The 15,458-nt window shown below is 38.5% G+C and overlaps 2 protein-coding genes across 4 annotated transcripts; one reads left to right on the forward strand and one right to left on the reverse strand.

The window, feature by feature from the left end:
- Positions 1-802: 802 nt before the first annotated feature.
- Positions 803-6,727, forward strand: HB-8 (homeobox-leucine zipper protein ATHB-8). Of its 2 annotated transcripts, XM_089044839.1 has the most exons (20): positions 803-945; positions 1,124-1,315; positions 1,441-1,684; positions 1,849-2,008; positions 2,215-2,315; positions 2,479-2,569; positions 3,006-3,101; positions 3,200-3,313; positions 3,404-3,487; positions 3,584-3,739; positions 3,839-3,913; positions 4,035-4,141; positions 4,228-4,417; positions 4,613-4,798; positions 4,898-4,981; positions 5,154-5,288; positions 5,396-5,721; positions 5,825-5,924; positions 6,089-6,238; positions 6,389-6,727. In XM_089044839.1, exons 3-20 carry the CDS (start codon positions 1,464-1,466, stop codon positions 6,533-6,535), a joined length of 2,523 nt encoding a protein of 840 aa, XP_088900965.1. In that variant the 5' UTR covers positions 803-945; positions 1,124-1,315; positions 1,441-1,463; the 3' UTR covers positions 6,536-6,727. The 2 variants fall into 2 exon arrangements, with proteins under 2 accessions (XP_088900965.1, XP_008220092.1); XM_008221870.3 differs by lacking the exon at positions 803-945 and having other exon boundaries at positions 1,067-1,315.
- Positions 6,728-9,813: 3,086 nt separating this feature from the next.
- Positions 9,814-13,530, reverse strand: LOC103320226 (Leucine-rich receptor-like protein kinase family protein). 2 transcript variants are annotated; one of them, XR_016124499.1, is made up of 5 exons: positions 13,467-13,530; positions 13,300-13,344; positions 10,582-13,208; positions 9,904-10,366; positions 9,814-9,855 (listed from the first exon to the last, which is right to left on the reverse strand). XR_016124499.1 is itself a non-coding variant. In XM_008221871.3 (4 exons), exons 2-4 carry the CDS (start codon positions 13,302-13,304, stop codon positions 10,005-10,007), a joined length of 2,994 nt encoding a protein of 997 aa, XP_008220093.2. In that variant the 5' UTR covers positions 13,305-13,344; positions 13,467-13,530; the 3' UTR covers positions 9,814-10,004. The 2 variants fall into 2 exon arrangements, 1 of the variants encoding a protein (XP_008220093.2); XM_008221871.3 differs by having other exon boundaries at positions 9,814-10,366.
- Positions 13,531-15,458: the final 1,928 nt, after the last annotated feature.

Here is a 15,458-nt window from a genome sequence, read left to right on the forward strand (position 1 = left end):
ATTGAAGAGATCTGTTTGTTGAATTACACATCATCAATACGTAAGGATGAATATATTGGGTTCAAACTTAGTCATCACTCCAATATTTTTCAATAACTTAAATATATATATATACAATTATTCTCTTATTCGGATGTTCGCATGTTATTGTTTTGTGGATGCTATTGTAAATATGCAGGAAGTCATGGACGAGTAGTACAAAATACATGACATTCGCGTGATAATAATGTCCGGATGTCCGCATAAGAGAATTTCTGTATATATATGTAGTTTGGCTGTCAAGCAATATTGCATGTTGATGTTGTCATGCACAAGTGTCCAACAAGTTGCTTTATAATTAGAAAATAATTATACATTCAACATGAGATTTAGATTTAATCCTTAGATTAAAATAAATAAATAGATAAATAAATATATGTATGCATATATGTGTATGTCATGTATATATTATGCATGGAATTTGGATTATGATGAGATGGAAAGTAGGGGGTGAGGGCATGAGAAAATGAGGCCGCATGCGAAAGCCCTCATAATTTTGTCTCGTTTACACATGCAAGGCCAACCATGGTTTTTTCACCTTATTTACCTTTCACTTCATTTTTTTGACATTAAAATTGGAGGGTTCAGATCAACTCACCATTGTTCTGTGGCATCATGTACATGAAACTGTGGATTGATGAACAGAAACTCAGAGATTAAAAAAAAAGTCCTAGAGTAAAATAATAATAATAATAAAAAAATTAAAAAAATAGGAAGTCAGAGAGACAGAGTTTAAGTGTTGGAAAGTGCCCAAACAAACCACACTGCAAGAAAAGCAGAAGCAGCAGCAAAAGCAACAGCAAAACAGAGTGAGAGAGAGAGAGAGAGAGAGAGAGAGAGAGAGAAGGAGAAACAAAAATGATGTGAAAACAAGAAATGGTCTCTTATTCCTCTTCTGTCTGTCTGGTATTATGGGGTTTCTTTCTCTTCTTATAAGCCATTATCTCACTATTAAAAATCTTTGCTTTATTATCATTTCTAGATATATATAGCCTACTTTGGAGAGAAAAAAACAGAAAGCATATACACAATTGTCATCAAGTTTCAGCATGACTCTGTGACACTGCCCATGGCTTCCAAACAGATAGAAGGACAGAGATTTAATTGATTGCAAAGGCCCCAAAAGAAATTATAGAAGATCTCCAAGCTCCAAGTTCGTCATATCAATCATGATGAAGAACTAGTCCATTGTTATGATTTAATGAAACAACAGCAACCCATTAAGCTTCTTTCTAGCTTCTGCGCATCAAGCAAAGCTTCTTAGCAAACCAAAACGGTGAGTGGGTTTTGCTTAGAATCATCTTCCAATCGAATCTTTTGTTTTTTGATCCATGAGCTTACAGATCCATACATATTTTTGTTTTGTGTGTGTAAATTATTATGTGACTTTGATGAATGTAGTGAGGAGGCCTATATAGGTAGGGATGATGGCGGTGACGTCAGCCTGCAAAGATGGTGGGATGAAGATGCAAATGGACAATGGCAAGTACGTAAGGTACACACCAGAGCAAGTTGAAGCTTTAGAGAGGTTGTACCATGAGTGCCCAAAGCCCAGTTCTATGCGTCGCCAGCAGCTCATTCGCGAGTGCCCTATTCTCTCCAACATCGAGCCTAAGCAGATCAAAGTCTGGTTCCAGAACCGCAGGTACTGCCACCTGTTTTCTAATTTCCATCTTCTCTGTTCATCAAGTTTTCAAATTTCTCAGTTGGGTTGTTTTCCTTGGTCTTTTTTGTTGGTGGGTAAGATCAAGTTCGCGACTTTTTTGTATTATTTGTTTTGAATTTTCTTTGCTTGCTGTATTTTTGCAGATGCAGAGAGAAACAGAGGAAAGAGGCGTCTAGATTGCAAACTGTGAATAGGAAGCTGACCGCAATGAACAAGCTTCTGATGGAGGAGAATGATAGGCTGCAAAAGCAGGTGTCTCAGCTCGTCTATGAGAACAGCTATTTCCGCCAGCAGACACAGAATGTAAGCATTCATCTTCAAGGTTTACATATCCAGAAGAACCAAAAAAAAAAAAAATTTCTTGGTTAATTTTCTTGTACAAGATGGAGAAGATGATAAGAAAAATCCAAATTTTCACCTGAATTTTTTTGTTGATTTTTTAATTTATTTAGTAAAGTTTTTTCAATATGGTTTTTTTGAGGTTTTCTTCCTTCTTTCCTGTATTGCAGACGAACCTTGCCACCACAGACACAAGTTGTGAGTCGGTGGTGACGAGTGGTCAACACCATTTGACCCCTCAGCATCCACCAAGGGATGCCAGCCCTGCAGGGTCAGTGAATAAACTTGAAATCTGATTTATTCCTTCTTCTCGTTGAGTCTTTTTCACTCTTTCGTGCTTTATGCAATTGCCTCGTCTTTGTCCCTTGTCCTTGTTGTTGTTGTTGTTATTACTTATATATCAAAATGGCTCATTTGGGATGTTTGTGTTTTAGACTTTTGTCCATTGCAGAGGAAACTTTAGCAGAGTTTTTATCAAAGGCCACTGGAACTGCTGTGGAGTGGGTCCAAATGCCTGGGATGAAGGTGACTCTTTCTCTCTTTTCTCTCTTTTTCTGTCATCATCATCATCTTCTATTGTCTTGTTAACATTTATGCTCTCCTCCAACATCTTTTGTGATTATCAAGAAATTTTTATCAAGCCTACATGGCTTTGCTAACCTTCTAAGCAACACTCAAACCACATCACCATCTCACTAATTTTTGGACAGACTAATCTTTGCTTTAACCCTTTTGGGTCCCCCATTCATTTCATTTTTCCCTTTACCCAAAGGAAATAGAATATTGTTTGGATTATTTTATTTTCACATAATTATCTGGTATTTGGAAAAATAAAATAAAAATGCAGGCTTTTAAAGTACTCTGTTTAACAAATGTTAAAGCTAATAAGATAAGATACTTCTGATTTTAATTTTTGGGTTCTAAATTCAATATCTTATTATGTTGATTTTGAACTGCACAGCCTGGTCCGGATTCCATTGGAATCGTTGCTATTTCTCACGGTTGCACTGGTGTGGCGGCACGTGCATGCGGCCTTGTGGGTTTAGAGCCTACAAGAGTAAGTTCTTCTCCACTTGGTCTAGTGATTAAGTACTAATCTTGGTACAGTTTTGTAAGAAAGATTAATTAATTAATGATGTTGGTGTATATAAACAGGTCGCTGAAATCCTTAAAGATCGGCCTTCATGGTTCCGAAATTGCCGATCTGTGGATGTGCTAAATGTGTTGTCCACTGGCAATGGTGGAACCATTGAACTGCTTTACATGCAGGTAGGTTTTGCTCTCTAATCTCACTGTTTTACCATTGTTAACTTAAGACCAACTTATCAAAATTAAATTTGGAAATGTTTGTCTCTGTAGCTCTATGCACCCACAACTTTGGCACCAGCTCGAGACTTCTGGTTGCTGCGCTACACGTCTGTTTTGGAAGATGGTAGCCTTGTGGTATGCGGCTCTTGAATTTTTTTGGATAAAAGGAGCCAATAATTTTTGCCCTGCAAGCCCTTTTAATTTGGTGTAATTTATCTTTTTTGATTGTAGGTTTGTGAAAGGTCACTTAACAACACTCAGAATGGTCCAAGTATGCCACCAGTGCAGAATTTTGTGAGAGCAGAAATGCTGCCGAGTGGGTATCTAATTAGACCTTGTGAAGGTGGTGGGTCAATCATCCACATTGTTGATCATATGGATTTGGAGGTATGCAGAACAAGCTTTGCTTTATATGTTGAAGCAATGTCATTTCCTGGCTTGATTGATTAAAATTTTGACTTGGTTAATTTGATTACTTAAATCTAGCCTTGGAGTGTACCTGAAGTCTTGCGCCCACTTTATGAGTCTTCAACACTTCTTGCTCAGAAGACAACGATGGCGGTAAGACTGTTTTCTCCTGTCCTGTCTGATGGCATATAGTTTTTTTTATTGGAATTTTGTGTCTGGGGAGATGAATGTGGGGTTTCTTACATTCTGATGTTGACATCTTTTCTTGATTCAGGCTTTACGCAACTTGAGGCAGATTTCACAAGAAGTTTCTCAGCCTAATGCTGCTGGTTGGGGGAGAAGGCCTGCAGCTCTACGTGCTCTTAGTCAGAGATTGAGCAAGTATGCTATGATTCAATCTCCAAATTGTTTCTTGGAATGGTTGATCAACTTCTACCTATCGAAACCTTACAACTTTTGTAATGCAGGGGCTTCAATGAAGCAGTTAATGGGTTTACAGATGAGGGGTGGTCTATTTTAGAGAGTGATGGTGTTGATGATGTTACCCTTCTTGTGAACTCGTCCCCGGGCAAGATGATGGGTGCAAATCTTTATGCCAATGGAGTTCCATCAATGAGCAATGCTGTGTTATGTGCAAAAGCTTCCATGTTACTCCAAGTAAGGATTTTGAATGCGTTACAGCCAATAACTAACAGAATTAAGTTGAACTAATCACTAAGAACAAGCAACTTGGCAAAGTGACTTTGAACAGGGGAAAACATGGATTTTTTTTTTTTTTGGTTTTTATCTCGTTCTCATTAAATAAACATCGTCTTATTTATTACCAATCTGTGCTGTTTCCTTTTCCTGCAGAATGTGCCTCCAGCCATTCTTCTTAGATTCTTGCGAGAACACCGATCGGAGTGGGCTGACAGAAGTATTGATGCTTATTCAGCTGCTGCTATTAAACCTGGTCCCTGTGGCCTACTAGGGTCTCGAGCTGGAAATTTTGGAGATCAAGTTATTCATCCACTGGCTCACACAATTGAGCATGAAGAGGTATGTACTGGGGATTGAATTTTTCCTTCGAATGTAAACATAATCGCTCACACAATATGCTATCTGAATTCTGATATGTTATGGCTTCTCTGTAAACAGTTCATGGAGGTCATTAAGATCGAGAACATGGGCCACTATCGAGAAGACATGATTATGCCTGCAGCTGACATCTTCCTCTTGCAAGTAAGTGTATAATTTTTTATCCATTTGATTTATAATATATTGTGCTTGCAGTGTTTGATGAATCCTTATCGTTAGGCCTTGTTCTTAAATTCTTATTCTTTTTAGTTATTGTTGAATCCTTACTGACTATAGTCATTGGCTTTTTGTTGTTTCCGGTTGCATGGAATCCCAGCTATGCAGTGGAGTGGATGAGAATTCGGTCGGGACCTGCGCTGAACTTGTCTTTGCTCCCATTGATGCTTCATTTTCTGATGATGGTCCAATTCTACCTTCCGGTTTTCGGATCATTCCTCTTGATTCTCGGATGGTAAGCGTTCATCTTATATGGAATATTACAAATCTCTCTCATATTATGGATTTCATTTTCTCCTCTTTTGTGGCGGTGGTTTCTTATATACTTAAATTATTATGCAGGATGCCCCCAGTCCAAACCGTACACTTGATCTTGCCTCTGCTCTTGAAGTTGGACCCGCAGGAAGCAGAGCATCTGGTGATAATGCAGGTCAATCTGGAAACACAAAATCTGTGATGACCATAGCATTCCAGTTTGCATTTGAAATTCACCTTCAAGACAATGTAGCTTCCATGGCTCGCCAGTATGTCCGCAGTATTATTGCATCAGTACAGAGGGTAGCACTGGCTCTCTCCCCTTCTCGTTTTGGTTCTAATTCTGGTTTCCGGCCACCACCCGGCACTCCTGAAGCACAAACACTCGCTGGTTGGATCTGTCAGAGCTATAGGTGAGTAACTAGACAAACTTGGTTGGATAGAACAAATTCTTATCTTACAAACAAATTTATTTTATTTGTGCGATTGCTATATCTTAATTCGCTTTCGTTTCAGGTGCTATCTAGGAGAAGACTTGCTAAAAAGTGAAGGAAGTGAGTCCATTCTCAAATCTCTTTGGCATCACTCGGATGCTATCTTATGCTGCTCTTTGAAGGTACATGGGTACCATTTTTCTTTCCTTTCTATGTCTGAAATATGCCGTTTTCAGCCTATTCATCAAGGTTTTCCATTCTATATATCTTTCACTTAGAAGTTGTGAGGCATGTTCCTTTTATAACAATTAAAGTTTTCCATAATTTAATTTCATAATTTATGCAGGCATTGCCAGTTTTCACATTCGCAAACCAGGCAGGCCTTGACATGCTCGAGACGACGTTAGTTGCACTTCAGGATATTACACTGGAAAAGATTTTTGATGACAATGGAAGGAAGACCCTATTCTCTGAGTTCCCACAGATAATGCAGCAGGTATGTTGCTTTGAAGTCCAGCTAAGATTTGGACAAAACATTGTAGGCCTTGAAAATGCTCTGTTGATGACTTACAATTTTTTACTGTTGAAATAGGTGATTAATTAACCTTTCCCTTCTTTTTCTTTTAACCTGTGTTGGGGGCTGCAGGGTTTTATGTGTCTTCAAGGTGGCATATGCATGTCAAGCATGGGAAGGCCAATCTCCTATGAGAGGGCAGTGGCATGGAAGGTGTTGAATGAAGAAGAAACTGCTCACTGCATCTGCTTCATGTTCATCAACTGGTCATTTGTCTGAAACTTTGGACAGAACAGAACATAGGATTTAGATTTTTTTTTTTTAACCTACACTAGAAATTAAACCTCTTCTTTGTCATGAGCATGTGTACCAAAGGTATATTGGGCCCAATTTTTTGGGTTATCCTCTATTCTTTGAGTTTTGCTTTGTGCTTTATTTATATATGAATCATAATGCTCCTACCTTTTCCTATCCTTTTTTTTAATCTTCTAAAAAATCAACACATATTAGCACTGTACTTTGAATGCTTTTTATGATCTCACTGAGGGACAAGCATTACTTGTTCAAAGGTATGCTCAAATGTAGTTGTCAAACCAAATATGCTAGTCATCCACTCTTTCATAAATTCAGTTCCCCATGGTACCTGTGTGTAGTTTCCCTCTCTCCTTCCTAACTTTGACCAAAAAGAAAAAGAAAAGGGAATTCGCATATCTTTTCCGTGTTTAAATAGAAAAAAAAATTAAAATATGTAATGCGCAATTGCGGGTACAAATCGAATCATTCATATTTGCTCAATTTTTAATTTTTCTTCAGTTAAGATCAGAATATAATGAATAACATGGTTTAAGTGGTAATAATTTCTATCAAGTCTTTATCATCACATTAATTAAGCTTCTTCTATAGGGTAATCACTAATCGGATAAGCAATCTCTCAATTAGTCTTTACCCCACCATATTGGATGTTGTGTAATCCTTGATGCTTTGCTTCAATCAGAATATATATATATGTGTGTGTGTGTGTGTTTGCATCAAAGCCCGACAAAGCAGAAACGACATTAAGAAATTAACAAAACACAAAGATTTACATGATTCAACTTATGGCCAATCTTTACGCTTACGAGCAAAGAAAACAACACTTACTTTTTTTTCTTTGTTCTGTAACACGTTTCACTATGTGGTAGCACCAAATTATTTTATTAACTTGAGTTCTTTGAATCTCTAGTAAAGCATCTTCTAGTATGAGTTTGTTACCTACTGACTCACACAAACAAACCCAACGATACTATATATATGTGAGGCTTTTTTTATATTTGATTATTGAGGAGGACCGAAATTCGAACTTAAAACCTTTTTCAGTACTATGTGAATTTCGATTCAATCCTATGAACGTCAACGTGTGTGGTAGGGTTTCGATTTGTTGAGAGGATGCAGTTGACTCATCATCAGTTACTAAAAAGTTTGACCTCTATGTTGTGGGGGTATACTTGACTGTGAGGTAATGGTTAGGGTTTGTTCAATGAGTGTTCTTGCTGTGATATATGCGATGGGATGCACGTGTATCCAATTATTGTTACTACATGAAAATTCGAAAACAAAACCCACCTGTCTTCAATCAAAGAAACACACGCAAAAATGTTTGATTTTTGATCTACAAAAGTAAACCAAAAGGGAGAGGCAAAACGCACGTCAGGACATCAAAATTTTCTTATACATACACACCCTATAGCTCCCCACTTCCCCCCAAATGAAAAATAAGAAAAGAAAAAGAGAATATAATGAGAGGAAAAGGAGCTTTTTGAATGGAAAGAAGAAGGGCAAAGAAGCTTTTGCATGGTCTCCGAGAAACCATCATTGAAATCTTGAGGCTTTTGAGATGAAATAGCCTTCAAAAAAATATGGATCATATCCGTGAATGCCAGCAAAACTGAGCTGGGTTTGTTCTTAAAAATGTCAGCTACTTTAAACTTATGTGTTTAGACTGACTCTTTAGACATGGAATCTTGTAACTATTATGACTACTGCTTCTGCTGCCGATATAGGTCAGCTGTACACATTAAAGAAAAGGATTTGTATCAATTTTCATCATTGCTAATAGGATGATAATTAGAAGCTGGAAATCACTAATCAAATTGTTAATTAGTTAATTAATTAAGATCATAATTGCAACTATAGAGAGAAGGCAAGTAAACGAAAACTCTTCGATCGATCTCTTCACCCCCACGAAAATATTCAACAAGATGCTAAACTAAACACATGGTTATAGATGTAAGTAAAATTAGAGGTTAATCATAGCACGAATTGTGTCTTGAGGTTGTAAAACCCATTGACCATTGTTGGTTTGAAATAAGAGAAAAAAGGTAGAGGAAGAAGTAAAGCAAAAAGGCTAGCTAAGTGTGCTTTTACATAATAGATATGAATGCAGCTTTGTGATTGTATAGAGCCAGTTAATAATATTCTTTGGCTTGTTTTTCAATTGGAAAAGGCCTGCCCGAGCCCGACAATGGGACAAAAAATAATCATCAAAGGATCAGATTTTAGTACAGTTGTTCCCTGCAAAAGAAGAGCCCTACATATGTTTGCTAGTTCTTTGACCTAACTCACTGATCACGACCATTCAGTTTCCACATTTTCCCTTCTTCCATGAGTAATACTATAGCCAAACAATTCAACCTTCTGTTCTTGTTTTTGCTTTTTCTAGCTCCCTTCTTCCTTTATATAACTGTGCAGTACGCATATAACTTATGGAAAATTCTACAATATATATATATATATAAATTCTCATACGCGGACGTCTGAACGTTATTATTGTGCGGACTCTATGTATTTTCTATTACACCTCCTTCATTTCTTCCTATTTAGAATGACGTCGGCATGATCCGGATGAGAGAATAAACGTAATAAACTTTTCCTTCAAGGTTTTAGTTGTTATAAAATAACAAACAAATCTGACAGCTCAGGGTGAGCACTTTTGTACATGTTGGTAGGTCGTAAGAATGAAACTGACGCTTTCACGCATGCCATTAGAAAGAGGGTTTATTTCAATCCATCTTTTTGGTGGTCTTTCTTTTTTTTGTTTTTTTTGTTTTTTTGTTTTTTTGTTTTAAGGAAAAGACCCACCTTGATGGTCCTATTTCCTTATCTCATGCAACCCATAAAGAAAGGGAGTGGAGGATGTGATATGATTGCCTCAACCCATCTTTTCTCTACTGTAAATTACTTTTTTGGATCAAATATATTATAATTAACAATTAGATTTTTTTTTTTTTAAGAAGCGATATTTTACTTTAATTTAATCTAAATTACATGGAGTAGAATTCAAACTCCGCTCTAGTCAATTTGGCTAAACCCATGCTTGCTTAACAATCGAATTTTAAAAGAATACGTCATGCACATATAGAAAGAGAAGAGGGTAAATTCATAATGAACATGCACATATGGATGAATTAATTGACCCAAAAAGTATATAAAATAATGCAGTAACATTTAGTTTATATATATATATATATATCTACAGTTTTACACTCACTAGTATGTCAAACATACCATCAAACAAAACATTTGAGCTATATATATTTATAGTACTAACAATTAATTAACACCTTTATGTTACAAAATACAACAAAAGGTGGTAATTAATTAATTAACACGTACATTACGTTATAATAAAACCAAGAAAAATTAAGAAAAAAAGAAAGTTAACAAAAGAGAAGCTGAAAACTCGAACAAAAATCCTTGAGGGAAAAAAAACTCAAAAAGGTGAAGAAACTTTTAGGCTAGAAACACAAGAACTTGTCCTTATAATAGAGTCTAGGGTTTTATACAGTTCATCCGCGCATGGTCTTGCGGTGGGGTCCCCAGCAGTGCAGTGAAGGGCTAGGTTCATGGTTTCTACAATCTCGTTCTGGTTGCTCGACACGTGTCCTCTAATCATGGGGTCTGTCCACACGTCAAGATGACAGTCGGAGTAGCAATACCTAGCCCACTCTACAATGCTCTCGTGCGCGCCAAATTCCGTGTCGGCGGGGCCTTTTCCGGTGAGCAATTCGATCAGGACAAGCCCAAATCCATAGATGTCACTCTTCTCTGTGATGCCTTTGCCTTCTTTAGCTTCTACAAGATATGAAGCAAAAAAGTTGGAGCTTTAGAATTTAGTTTAGAGCATGGCTGGACTCATCAATTTTGTTTTCGAAATGATGTGACAGTATTTTATTTATTTCAAATTTCGGTTCGTTTAACAAGTAAGATACTGACATGACATGTACATATAGAAACATAGTTTAATTATAATGTATGCATGCATGAAAAAATGGTACTCAAGTACGTACCTGGAGCAATGTATGAAGAAGCAATGAACCCCTTGGAGTCCGTTTGAACCATTCCGGGTAGACTCAATCGAATCCGAGGCTCATCTTTCGCATCTACGATGACCTTCTCCGGCGACACACGACCGGCAACAACACTTGGGGAGCAACGACAATGCAAGAAGCGTAGAGCTCTCGCAATCCCAAGGGCAATTTTCCGGCGCTGTTCCCAGCTCAAATCCCTCAGAACTTGGCTCAGTACTTTGCCTTCACAATACTCATAAAGCACATATGCACCCTTTTGGGAGTGGCATATTCCGGTCAATTTGATCACATTGGGGTGCCGAAGCCTCCCAAACTCAACCATCTTACACCGAAAGCTAGGTGGAATTGAATTCATGGTATCTTCTTTAACCACAAATTGCATGCCATTCAAAACCGACTCTCCTCTGTACGAAATCCCAGTCTTTCCCATTGCAATGACATTACCCTGTTTGGCTGCCGAGAAAATATCATGAATTGTGACTGATCTCGAAACCTTTGAATCAAAAAACTGCAGTTCCCAAATCCCACCTTCGCTCTCCACTGTTTTTACCTTCAAATCGTTTCTCCTCTGGATTATAACAAACACATAAGTGGCAACACCAAAACCCAATAGAGCAACAAGAGAACAAGTGACCACAAACCACCAAGTTGGGTTTCTCTTAACGCTCTTGCACGGCGGTAGACCACTCGTGGTGGTGTCACTGCCGCAGAGGTCGTTACCGGCCACCGCGCTCGGGTTTATGGCCAGAAACGCCGGGGTGTACGGCAACGTCCCGTGGAGTTTGTTGTGAGAAATGTTGACTTGGACGAGTGATTCTATAACGCCCAAATTCCGCGGAATCTCACCGGAAATATCGTTTTCGGACAAGTCAAGGTCCCCGAGAACCGGCATATCCGAAAGACTGGTTGGAATCGTACCGGTGAGGCGATTGTGGCTGAGGTCGAGACTCACGAGTTTCATGCATGAAGATAACTGTTGCGGGATGGGACCGGAGAGCTCGTTGTGAGAAAGTTTCAATTGCATTAGCTCCGATAAGTTCCCAAAACTCGGCGAGATAGTCCCCGAAAACCGATTTTCTGACAAGTCCAAGTTCTCCAGCTTTTCGCTTCCAAAATTATCCGGCAAGTTCCCGAAAAATCCATTTCTCCCGATATTTAGCATTTGAAGTGAGGGCATGTCCCACTTTCTTTCACCGATTCTGCCGGAGAGATTGTTTCCCGAAATATCCAAGAAGTAGACAAGCGGGAGTTTGGTGAACTCGGCAGATATCTCCCCGGAAAGCCGGTTGTTCTGGAGTCTGACTCGGCCCAAGCTCTTGCAAGAAGAGAAGCTTCGTGGGATTTCACCTTCGAGCGAATTGGAGAAGAGGATGAGCTTGAAAAGTCGACCCGAGTCGCATAGCGTATCGGGTATTTTCCCTGTGAGACTGTTCGTGGAAAGGTCCAAGACAGTGAGGTTGTTTCGGTATCCAAGACGTCTCGGGATTTCGCCAGAGAACTTGTTTGACCATAACTGAAGGACTTGAAGCCGAGGCAGAGAAGCCAACGAGCTGGGAATTTTTCCGGTGAAGTTGTTGGAAAAAAGGTGAAGAATTTCCAAGTTTTGAAGTTGATCAACATTTTCGGAAATCTCACCCGAAAGAAAATTATCACTTAGGTCAAGAGAAACGAGATTCTCAAGCCCGAACAAGGACTGTGGAACGGGGCCTGTGAGCTTGTTTCCGTAGAGAAAAAGGTACCGAAGTTGAGTGAGGTTGCTGAGAGAGACTGGGATTTGGCCTGTGAGCTTGTTGAACACAAGATCGAGATGATTCAGTTGAACAAGATTGCCAATCTCTTCTGGGATTTGTCCAGAGAGATTGTTGTAGCCCAAGTAGATCCACTTCAAGCTCTTTAGCTGGCCTAGTTGGGTTGGAATTTTTCCGGACAGTTGGTTTGAGGCCAAGGTTAAGTCCTCCAAGCTAGACATGTTTGATATAGAACTTGGGATGCTCCCCAGCAAAACATTTCCTCCGAGATCAAGAAACTTCAAGCTCGAAAACGATCCGATGCCGTCCGGGATTTGCCCTGAAATCATGTTGTTGGATAAGTCTAGTACCTCTAAAGATGCGACCGAGCCTTGCGGCACGACCCCGGTGAAGTTGTTGTTGCTGAGGTTGAGATGCCGAAGCGAATTAGACACACCGGCGAACATGTCCTTAGGAAGCTGCCCTGCCAGTTGGTTGTTCGAGAGGTCGATGGTTTCGATGTGGGACAAGTGGAAGATCGAGGACGACAGTTTGCCAGAGATGTTTCTTCCGGAGAGCTCGACGGTTTTGATGGTGGTGTTGTTGTCGCAGGTGATGCCATGCCAATTGCATGGATTGTTGGACGAGGTGGTCTTGTTCCAGTCTGAGAGGAAGTTTAGAGGGTCGTTGATGGAGGCTTTGAAGGACGAGAGAAGCTGAAGTTGATGCTCATCGCCATCGTCCAAAGCAGATGTTTGATTTGAGAAGAAGAACAAGAACATGAACATGCAGGAAATGAGACATGTTTGATGAGGTCGTCTCCTGGCCATCTTCATCATCATCATCAGCTCAAAGCTTATAGCATCGACGTAAAAAGCACTGAAATAATTATACAACGTGTAATTAACATGAAATCATAACTACAAAAAATTACTGAAATTTCTTAAACAAGTTTAAAGAACGTACTTACCACATTAATTTTCATGAATTTATAATCAAACCCAGCAGCAATTTTCTACAAGATTATAACCACAAATTAGAATAAACAAAATTAGATTATAGTAACAACAATTTGAGGGGAAACAAATTTGACTGAAATTAAACAAAAAAAAATTGGGAAAAATGTCTGCGACGTACCTAATTGGAGAAGTTTGAGACTATTGATAAAGAGTTTGTAAGTGGGAGAGAGTGGGAGAGAGGGGTGTTTAAATAGATGGAGGGTTGAAGGTGGGGAAGTGGGCAAGGAAGTTGGGGATAATTACGAGAGTGGACCTTGGACTTTCTTTAGAAGGCATGATGTTTGAACACGAACGGTTGAAAGGGAAACAGGGACAGATGTTGGAAAAAAGACTCTGATTTTTGTCGGGTTATTTACCAAATTGCTCTTTTGACTGACTGACAGACTCGCGCCATGATGACTAGAATTTGTAACCGTTGTCGAAGAGCTTCTAAACTTTCATATGCTTCGACCAAAGAAAAGAAAAACTTTCATATGCATTTTTTTGACCCAAAAAATAAAAATAATTTATATGCATTTATGGGTTTAGTGTTCAATTTTATTTTATAGAAAAATTAAAAATAAAACTTGAAGAAGCAAATGACGTAGCTTTGTTTTGGATGCATTCGCCTGTAATAGCCATGGACAAGAAACAAGAAACTTATTCCTATGTTGCTTATGAAGAAGAGAAGGATTTTGTTAACAAAATTATAGCTTCAAGAACAAGATTAATGATGAATTGGAATTCTTTTTATTGTAGATATATATATATATATATTTTGGTCAGAAGAAAAATTATATTTAGGGAGGAAGATTTGCACTTAACATCAAATCAGCATCAAGATGAGTAAGGAGCAAACAAAATTAATCCTATGGTGAAACATGGTGTACTAGGGTAATAATTTCTTAGGAAAACTTAAAACTGAAGCAAGGTTGTAAAGGACTCATTAGTGTAGTGGTTTGGAGTAAATGCTCTTCTCAGGGAAAGGTCCTGCGTTCGAGTCCTAATATCCGTGTAATTTGAGTTTAGTATGTTATCGCCCTTCTAAATAGAAAAGGTTCTTTAAAAAAAAGCATTGAAACCATGCTAATTACCAATAACTATAAGTATGATAACTTATATTTAATAAGAAGAAGAAAAAAAACAGCCCTAGTTTTATTCCTGGTAGCTAAAAAGGGGTCAAAGTTTTGAATCTCAACTGATATAACCCTATTTTCAATTTTTTGATAACATAAGTTGCAACAATTTGACAGCTATATCCATTCAGATCTCATGACCAAGTAGCTAGATCTCTTGTTTGCAACCTAAGAACAATAATGGATTTCTTCAAACCCAATATTCAAAAGCTTGCATTGGTTGGAGTTTCACTAATCATTGTTGCAATATCTACACCTACTTGTGATGTCATTGATTGGTTTGTTTCTAAATAAAAACCTTGTCAGACAAAATTATGGCAAATGAATAATCAAAATTATTCTTCAAACTCACTTTTAGTGTGTTTACATGCTGGAATAAATGGAACTTAGTTGGCAGTGGAAGTAATTCTAGTGCTCAAGTGAGGGTAACTTGGTAGCTAGAGAGAAGTACAGAAGTGAACAATGTGAACTACTTCCCCTGCATGTAAAAGCAATATTCTTCAACCCCTTTTGTTTGGACTAGTGTAGCTTTTCATTATTATCTAGGATTCTCCTTGTGATGATCAGCAGCACAGAGAAGAGAGAGAGAGAGAAAGGAGGAAAAAAGAAAACTTTTAGAGAGAAAGAGCCTCTGAGAGGAAAGAGTACAAAACTTATGGAAAGGAGTTACAAAGGAAGGCAAATTGGAGGAACAGACAGCAGTGGAGTGGGGCTAAAACTCAAAAGAAAAGCAGAGAGAGAGAGAGAGAGAGAGAGAGAGGCAAAGCAGTCTAAGCAGTCTCAGCGCAGAGGAAAGAATGAATGAATGAATTGGAAAGAAAACTAAAGTAGTAAAGTGGGTGGTCTTTACGTTACATACACTTAGTGGCAATGCTCGTGCGCAAACTATCTCTCTCTGGGCTGTGAGGGGGGGAGAGAGAGAGAGAGGACCCACAGTCTCTTTCTCGAAGGAATATACAGTGTGTGGTCTTTGTCATACCCCGGCATGCTTTCCT

The sequence above is a fragment of the Prunus mume genome, linkage group LG2, assembly GCF_029339155.1.
Source record: "Prunus mume cultivar Tortuosa linkage group LG2, ASM2933915v1, whole genome shotgun sequence".
Classification (NCBI taxonomy): domain Eukaryota; kingdom Viridiplantae; phylum Streptophyta; class Magnoliopsida; order Rosales; family Rosaceae; genus Prunus; species Prunus mume.